Source organism: Scylla paramamosain, chromosome 7 (assembly GCF_035594125.1).
Source record: "Scylla paramamosain isolate STU-SP2022 chromosome 7, ASM3559412v1, whole genome shotgun sequence".
Taxonomy (NCBI): Eukaryota; Metazoa; Arthropoda; class Malacostraca; order Decapoda; family Portunidae; genus Scylla; species Scylla paramamosain.
In genome coordinates this window covers 8105001-8115000 of record NC_087157.1, presented here as the reverse complement: position 1 = coordinate 8115000, position 10000 = coordinate 8105001, and the positions used below count along the sequence as shown (strand labels likewise).

The 10000-nt window shown below is 41.3% G+C and overlaps 1 protein-coding gene across 6 annotated transcripts in view; it reads right to left on the bottom strand.

Annotated features, from left to right (window-relative positions):
* LOC135101983 (uncharacterized) overlaps positions 1-10000 on the bottom strand; it is a 64775-nt gene that overhangs the window by 13497 nt on the left and 41278 nt on the right. For 4 of the 6 annotated variants that reach the window (XR_010269484.1, XM_064006546.1, XM_064006544.1 and 1 more), the window contains exons 3-4: positions 4216-4332; positions 3715-4022 (exon numbers count right to left, since the gene is read on the bottom strand). Coding sequence is in view for 5 of the 6 variants with exons in the window: in XM_064006546.1 (XP_063862616.1) it covers positions 3715-4022; positions 4216-4332 (425 nt within the window). In the remaining variant the exon portion in view is untranslated. Of the gene's footprint in view, positions 1-3714; positions 4333-10000 lie in introns of all 6 variants that reach the window. The other 2 variants (XM_064006548.1, XM_064006547.1) reach the window with 2 other exon arrangements.

Sequence of the window (10000 nt, the reverse complement as noted above, 5' to 3'; positions counted from 1 at the left end):
TTTTAGTTAAAGAAAAACATTTTTAGAAAACCATGTATAACAAGAGGAATTATAAATTCTATAAAACACCGTAATAAGCTACAAAATTATATGCAAAATGACCTTTAACTATGAAGCAGCACTTACAAGATAGAGAAACATGTTGACAACAGTAAACAGGGCGGCCAAAGAAAATTACTATAAGTCGAAATTAAGTTCACAGAAGAATAAATTAAGGAAATTATTAAAAGCATTAAAGTTACTTCATCTGGATGTAATGACATAAATATAAAGGTAATTAAAGAATGCAGTAATGAAATTTCTCTTTTCCTCAAGTTTATCATAAATAAACGTTTTAGGGAAGGGCGTTTTCCAAAGCATTTGCAAGTTGCAAAATTATTCCAATATTAAAAAAAAAAAAAAAAAAAAAGGTGAGAAATGTAAGCATGACCTGCTTCTATTCTACCCAGCTTCAGGAAAATAACTGAAAAAGTTTTCGCCTTTAGATTAACTGATTAGTTTACAAAGTTTTCGTCATTTACAGAAACACAGTATGGATTTAGGACGAGATACTCTACCAATCTAGCAATTCAAAACCTTTGTTAAAATATTTACAACGTATTAGACAATAAATGCGATAAAATTACTGTATTCTGCGACCTAAGTAAGGATTTGACACTATACCATGCAATAATTTGTTACGGAAATTAAATACATACAACATTCGTGGAAAAGCATATGACTTCTTAAAGACTTGCCTGAATTTTAGAAAACAATTTACAGTATATAACAACACTTCTTCATCATATAAACATATTAATTATGGTGTTACACAAGGGTCAGTCTTGTGGCTAATATTATTCTTAATTTATGCAAATGATATCGTACGTACAAGTAACAAAATTAAATTCATGTCGTTTACTAATGACTACAATATACATTCAGGGACAACATATCAATGAAATGGTTAATACTTTGAATAGTGAATTAATTGAAGTCTCAGACTGGATAACAAGCAACAGATTCACATTCAATGTATCTAAAACACTTTATATGGTGTCACGTCTGACGAACATAGACGAAGCTAATATCAATATCAAAATAAAAAAAATTTGTCAACTAGAGTCAATCATATAAAATTTTTAGGTGTAACCAGTGATGATAAATTAACGTGGAAACCACGTTATATATATATATATATATATATATATATATATATATATATATATATATATATATATATATATATATATATATATATATATATATATATATATATATATATATATATATATATATATATATATATATATATATATATGAGTATAAATGTCCATGTATGTAATTGTTTTGTAATCCAATTCCCATGTCAGTGTACACGTGTCACGTGTTAGTAAGAATGAATAATATTTCATTTACTATTATTTCTATAAAGTTTACACTTGATGAGGAGTTAGGGTACATACATTTGCGCTTATTCTTTTTATTACTTTCTTTCAGGTCTGTATTAAAGCTTCGGCTTAAAAGATCTGGCCTTCATGTTCATGAATATATGTAACTCAAAATGTAAAAGGAAAAGGCAAATATCATTATCAATCTCTCTCTCTCTCTCTCTCTCTCTCTCTCTCTCTCTCTCTCTCTCTCTCTCTCTCTCTTCCAATACGAATTTATATGACTTTTACGTCTCTTTGTCTCAGTCTATATTTTTGTACTGATTACTCTCTCTCTCTCTCTCTCTCTCTCTCTCTCTCTCTCTCTCTCACTGTGTCTGGGAACAACGAAGCGTTCCGATAACGCAACGCAGCATTTTTCGCTTATCTTCATCGTTCTCTTCACTCCTATTCTTCCTTCCATCCTATCCCATTTGTCTGTTTTGTCTTCCTTTCTGCTTACCTTCCCCTCCCTTCCCCTCCCTCTCTCTCTCTCTTCTCTCACACACACATCTATGAATTCAACTGACATATCCCACAAAAAAATTATACCATTCCTAATACCAAAGCACACAGACACACAGACACACACACACACACACACACACACACACACACACACACACACACACACATGGAACTAACTTTTAAAAAAGCATATTGACAAGACAGACACGGTACAAGGAGCAGCTATGGAATGAGTATTAAATCTGGGCGATGATGGGTGTGGAAAAAAAGACGATAAACTGCAATTACTATTACTATCAAAGGGAGAAAGAAAAGGTGATGTTATTTTGGCTGCCACTTTCCCTAATTGCCATTCACTCTGAGACATCTTTACTTGTTCTACAGCCACACCCTATCCTTGAACTGGGAAGAGATTGTAAAATGTATTTTTTTCATAGCTATCTTTCTTGTAGATGGTTATAAAAACTTCACGCATTGCTTCTGGTGCTGCTAATTGTTTCGTATCGTAGTGAATGGGTTAAGGGAACGAGAAATACGGCAACAGTGAATATAAGCATGTGATGTCTAGACAGTCATCGGTAAAAAAGAGGACGCGCCAATATATGATACGACGAGAGTTTTGAAAAATGTGGGGAAAAATTTCGCTCTCCAGACAACGCAATAGATTGGTGGAACATGACTACGAGGACAGGTGGTGCGTGTGCCAAAGATGTCAAGTTTTAAAGAAAGTTGTGAAAAAAAAAAAAAAAAACTGGTTAAATACGAGAGGCATTGAGACTTACGTAAACACACACACACACACACACACACACACACACACACACACACACACACACACACACACACACACACACTTCCAATCCTTCCTTTCTTTTATAGTTCCTCTCATTATTTTCCCCTCAGCTGCCACACTCAGTCATCCACAAGGCCAGCTGCTGATCACCACGCTTAACCTTGATGTCACTGTTTTCCTAGCCGTCCCCATAATTCCGCCCGTCATTTTCTCTCAAAGAAACATGTGATATCATTTTTGCTCCACCTCATCTGTGCCTCTCATCTTTCTCACACTTGCGTCGTCCTCCCTTTGACATTTCCTCAGGACCAAACGTCATTCTTTTCCTTCTTTTAATCCCCCGTCTTCTCCCTCAGTCTTCCTTGTCGCTGTTCTCCGTTTTGTTACGAAACTTTAGCTGTCGGTGAAGGTACGCTCAGCAGGTTATTTCTCCGCCTCGGTCTCACATGATTTATTTGAATGCCTGGCTTCGACATGTGGTTTTGAAGTCACCGACTGCTAAGGGACACATGTAACAGGCCTGGCGGAGGATGCCGGAGTCTCCAAAGACCTCTTTATATATAACATCTCGCCGCGTCAATAAACTCGCTTTACACTTGACGTAACTTAAAAAAAAAAAAGAAAGTTATAAAGAAATCAAACTCCAGTGTCATTTCTGTTCAGTCCACTTCTCTCCGTCACATGGAAGAGACAAGAGCAATGGGAATAGAATGAACCTAATCCAAGAGTTAACCAGTATTCTCAATCATTCATCTCTTTTTCTGGTAAACTCTGAAACTCCCTCCCTACTTCTTTATTTCCTCATTTATATGACTAGTTTTTCAAGAGGGAAGTTTCAAAACACTTATCCTCTAATTTTGGATGATAATTTTGACATCTCTTTTGGAACTGACACCTAGTGGATCTTTTTCTCTTTTTGTTGTCCTTCTCCAGTGTCCCTCTTACATAAAGAAAAGAAAAAGAAAAATCCAATGTCATTTCTATTCAGTCCACTTCTCTCCGACATGCCGGAGACAAGAGCACTAGGAATGGAATGAAGCTTACCTGTGTTGGCCAGGGCACGAGGCAAGGCCAGCACACCTGAGCCTGACATCTCGGGTACCAGGAAAGCGCCGGCCACGCGCATATTGAGGCCCTTCCCAGTAGGTGTGGGGGTCGAGGGGGGGGGGGGCAGCAGAGGCGGCGGGGGCAGTAGTGTTGATGGCAGTGGTGGTGGTGATGGTGGTGTTGGTGGGAACAGAAGCCTTGTTGGTGGTGATGAGATTGTTAACAATATCCTTTACTGTTGTCAAATGTGTTTGTCTATATAGATTTTTTCCGTTTTTATTTTTCGTATTAGAGGAAGATAAAGGCTGATAGGAAACACGAACGATGGATAAGTAATACACTGAAAACTGTGGAAATACGTCAAGAAGAATAAAATACACCAACGTTTAAGTCAATGAGGACATATTACTAAACAGCTGACGATAGTGACAATAACAATGACATTAATAACAATATTCACTACCTTTATCATATTCACCATCACCATCACTACCATACCTTCCTCCTCTTCCCAGTGCCCTTCTGTTCTACCTCACCTCTCCTCAAGGGGTGGCGTGAGGGACGGGGCGTCCTCCCACCCACCGCCCACCTGCCGGCGCACGTGGCGGTGTTAGTCTGAGTAGAAGAGGCAATACTGTGCGTGAGGGCGGGAAGGTAACCGGGAAGGCCTCTGCATATGTAGGTGCACGCTCCATTCACTTCATACATATGTAACACACACACACACACACACACACACACACACACACACACACACACACACACTATTATGTCTCTCAAAGTCACTATTTTCAGCCTCAGTTAATAAGTGTTACCGTCTTTCAAATTAGTATCATTTCTCACATTTCCTTTTCTTTTAACCTTCCTTCTCCTTCTTTATCTTTATCCACACTGACCTCATTTATCTTTCCCCTCCCTCTTATTTTTCTTTCTCTTTCCTCTTTTTCTCTTCTTCCAACTTCATTCACACTATCTTTACAATTAACTTTACCACTTAAAACTCGCGCTCCCTCCTGGTTTTCCTCCCGTCATGCTACACACACACACACACACACACACACACACACACACACACACACACACACACACATCACTCTAGTCCATCTCACCCTCTCAGCATGCAGTGAACCTGACCTAAAAGCCTAGATAATCGAACTACCCTAAAGATCTCCTCTGCATCCACTACAAATTATAGCATCCACTTGACCCTGTATCACCCACTCCACCATCCTCTCCCTCTCTCCACTTGTTGCTCCACCATCACCGCCACATCCTCCTCCTTCCCTTCCCACTCCTCATCTTCGTTCTCCTCCGCCACACTCAGGAATCAGTTGGCATTACTGAGAGGGGCTTTAACGAGCTTTGGTGTAATCCTCCTATCAACAGAGCACCAGATGCTCCTCAGCTCACTCCTGCTGCTATAATTATCCATCCTATCTCCGCTGTCTTGAGTTATCCTTCATCCTTTACGGTGATTAAAGCGAATCCCTTACAACAGCTTCGGTGGGATATTAATACAGCACACACACACGCACACACACAATGCCCATACTGGTGTTATCCTCCCTTATCCTGAAGAAGGCAATAACGAGCACGAGGAATAATTCTATGGGAACCGTACGGCGCGTGCAGGCTGCTGCGGGAAGGGTATTGTTGCGCCCACTAAGCAAGTTGGCTGGTGAATGGCAAATAACACAGATATATACAGTTAAGCAGAATAAAAAAAACTTGAGAAATATCTTCCGGTATATCTTTCATTTGCACACAACACCAGCAGGAGAAAAAACGTCCTCGGATGGGAATAATAAGCTTAGGTGTCTCTGTAGTTTCTGCCATCACTCGTTGCTGGCGTCGTGCGAGGAAACTGAAATAATTGACGTAGACATCATAAGCATTTTCCTCATCGTTACATCCATTGGTCGGCAGCCCAGCCCAAGGGAGCGGACGTTTCCCTGTGCGCTCCATCGTTCAAGGAAGCGATAAACACCGTCGAGGTATCATAAGGCCCTCAGTCAGGACCATATTTTGAAACATTTCAGAGCCGCGCCCCGATTACTTTGAATAGACTCTAATTGAGGCTGTACAGGCGTTTTAAGGATATTTCAATGGTTCTAGTGACATTAACAAGACATACATTATTAACAGAAGAAACAGTCTTGAAAACCCGGCTAATCATCTCTGATCTTTGAAAACTGTCGTGGAGAGAGAGCAAAGCATTTCTGAATATAGGCCTCAGTCAGTCTATCCGAGGGACTGTCACCGCCGAGGGCACTTAACTTAGGAGTACGCCATGAATGCGACACGCGCCTCGGTATTAAGAAAGGAAGGCGAGGCGAGTGGCACGCATTGCTCCAAGCCTGGCGGTGAGGTGAGGCACTAGACAACTCAAGTGTCATGGAGAGTCAGCCACTTGTGCGTGCAAGAGGCGGCTAGGAGGAACGCGAGTACCTGTCTGAGGGAGAATGACACAATAGTTAAGAGAGCGAGTACGATGCGCTTGGTCCTGAAATGGAACCTCTTTGGGATCACACGAAGATCAACGAACTCAGGCACTTTTCAGGTGAGTAATGTCAGGTTACATTACGTTAGTTTACATAATGGGAGTGAAACAATTTGATACAACCTAAACCTTATCTATCCTACTCTAGCCCAAGCATCGCTAGTGTGGCTGATCTAACCGCGATCCGCTATTTGTTTACATCGCACATCGAAACAACACTCGAAGCCAATTAATCCACAGGTATTTCTAGTTGTTACTGCTCCCCTACCGTGAATGATGGACGGCTTGTTGTTGCCGTCACGCCAACATACCCATAACACGCACTCAATGATATTACGAGGCAGTATCATGGATCAGCAATTGTGGCAAGTCGTTTAACCAGACAAAACAAACGCGTGAGTTTTCGCTACTGATGCATCATGAAGAATTCTGTAAAAATATGTGGAGAAGGCGAGGAAGGGAGTGGCGGGGGTCCTCGAGGCGGCAGGTGATAAAGACTGACGCCCTTGTGTCTTCTACGTGCTCTGACGCATCCGTGCACGGAATAAAGAAAACGGGGAGGCAAGACTAGGAGGGAAGGTAAGTCAATTGTGATGATTTCAGGTTTGCCTTAAAGGGATTCAAGACAGTCATGCTGAGAAAAGTTTATGGCACGTATTTTTAAACAGCTCGAACTCTTATAAGGACTACATTTAGAGGTCACGGAGGTGACTAGTCAGATTCTCATGAGTGTTTTCCCCAATGATGATGCAGAATCTTTGTAAACCTACCATAAGAGTCATGAAAAACATCCTTGAAAATAACAATAACTTCCTTTGTGACCTATTAAAAGTAATTGACATTTATCGTCAAAGGGCCATATTCTAGAAACACTTCGGCACCGGAATCCTACTTCATTTAAAGGGCTGTAGTTGAAATTACACTGGTTTTTAAGGGTGCTTTTACTGTTCTAAAGACAAATTAACGAGATTCCTACATTAATAGTAGGATAAACACTCTTCAGAACCCAGCTAATCATGTCTGCGCTCTTTGAAAAAAATAAATAAATAAATCGTGGTGAGAGAGTAAAGTGTTTCAAAATACGGGCCAAAGGAGAAATGTTTTGGTCGTATATAGAGCGACGAGGGGCGAGAGGTAACCACGAAATACTGACAAGACCGCGACACCTGAACTGAACCCGAGCCCAGTGATAATGTAATGAATCATCTACCAGGTGTTGCTGCCCAAAGCATGCCACAGCCCCGAGGAATGTAGGTCATGAGGAAAACATTTACGACATACACATCTCTGAGCACCCCACACACACACACACACACACACACACACACACACACACACACACACGAGTCATCATTACTCTTCACTTTTCCTCAGCGATATGTACAGTTCACCTGCGTATGTACGTATATATGTATGTATGTATGTATGTATGTATATGTGCTGAAGTATATAATGTATATGCATGTGCACGTGCTTCGATTTATATTCCATCTTGAAAAATTCCTCCAAGAGAATTTCACGTTTAATAACTTGTCCTATGATAAATTCCTGTAATGCAATTTCACTCAGTATAAATTAATTTGTCATGGAAGGAATGATTTTCAGGAGAAATCCTGTAGATGGAATATTCGAGAGCAAATTTACCTCAGAAGCCTTACGATATAGGGTATGATAGATAGATACGTAAATGGTACACATACACACATACAGACAGACAGAAAGACAGATAGACAGATAGATGGACAGATAAACATAGATAGACAGACAAACATATAGACAGATAGACAGATAAACAAATAAATAGTAACTGAGACAGGAAAGGTATGTGTATGCATGTATGTGTGTATGTGAGCGTACCAGATAATGACACCTACTTCTTCTTTCTCTGCACCAAAGAAATGTTGCACGACGAAATATACAGGAGCACGTTTGTTCGTTGTCTGGCAGTGCAGTGTGTGTGTGTGTGTGTGTGTGTGTGTGTGTGTGTGTGTGTGTCCCAGTCGTCTAACACTAAACTTCTCGTCTGTTTCCTTAAAAAAAAAACCTGAGGAGAGCGGCATTTCAAGTGGCAGGGGACGGCAGTAACACGATAAGGTGGAGGGCGGGGCGGTGCTGTGCGGGGCGAGGCGGGGATGAAGGAAAGGGTGAGGGAGGGACACACTAGACTATTTTCCCCAGCCATGGCTCAGTGGTACCAAAAGAAGGCTGCGAATTCTTGCCATATACGACCTGCGTGGCTAAATTTCTGGGTCTTCAAAGGGATGAGGTAGGTGAGATTTGCCAAATATTATATACGAGTGAGCAAATCTCGAGTCTACAATGTAAGGAGAGCTAGCCAAATATTGAGTGGTTTGAAAGGTTAAATATAAAGAGATCAGAACTTGGGAAATGTGAGTCTTGTGGATTTCAGATCTACTTCAGAAACTTGAGCTGTGATTGGATGGCGAAGGGGACGAGGTACAGAAAGGGATGCTGCAGACAGAATTATTAAGTATTTACGAAGGACCTAAAGAATTCGTCAGACCAAAGGAGTTCACATTATTTCGAGCACCTGGTCGTCTCCCTTCGCCGCCTCTGTGAAACGCGATCAACCAACTTAAGGAGAGTGAGAAATCCGACTCCGCTCTCTTGTTCCCGAAGCCCAAACTCCATCCTGCTGATGTCATTGCCCGATACTCGTAGATGTTGATGTTGATGATGTCTGCAGCCACTGGTGTCCACAGAGACGTAGGTGAACTACAAACATAATTGCTGAACGAAGTTTGATCCGCCGCAGTGCCTCAGGGAAACATGTAAATAGTTTGGTAAGTTAGTGTCTCCCGAGGAAAGTTTTGTTAAGGATCGATGAACTACTAAACCCAGTGTGTGGATCTGTACAGCAGTCAGGATCTGTACAGTGTCAGGCCCCGAGGACCTGCTTCTTTATAAACTGTCTGTATTCGACTCCCACGTAAAGCAGGTCCTGGAAACTATCCTGTAAGTGCCTCGAGGCCAGTGGAACGCAGTGGGGATCGTTCCTCCACCTTCACCACGCCTATCAACATGAAAACGCTCCATCTTTCCCTCAAAACACGACGATGGTAATCATTAACACCACAAAAGAATCTCATCAATCACAATGCAACAGCAAGTAAAAAAGACGTAAAATAATAAAAGTATGACACTCAACCATGCACTTACTCGTAACAATAAACAATAAGAATCAGCGGGAGGGCGTGGGTGAGGCAGGCAGACGGCAGCACGGGTCAATGGGACTCCCGGCGGAGGAATGGCACCGAGACGCGGATCAAAGACGGAAAGGGAGGCGCTACAGACAGGTGTGGGATAGATGAGAGAGCCCAAGCGCACAATGTGGATACTAATTAATTTCCGGATATTAAAGGGAGACTTTGTAAGAAGGAAATGACAGGGCAGCTGAGGGATGACTTGATGAGAGTGTTGGCCAAGGGTTGGAGTCACACATGGCAGGGAGTGTGCTATCAACAGCTTGGTTTAGGAGGTGTGCCAGGGGCGGAGTGACGAGAAGGGCGCCACACAGCACACACAAACTATCCTGTTAATACGATATCCATTACAGCACGAGCGGACTGATGATGGACGTTGCAGAGAGATAACTTCTGATTATTCTATTGACAGATATGTATTTTTAGTTACATATGCGATATTCAAATTAAATAACAATATTTTTAGTACCTTGACAGATAAAATTTTGGTGGAGCTTTACTTTATACTGTCTAAAAGAAAATAAAGAAGAGTGAAAAATGAACAACAAAGAAAGTAATC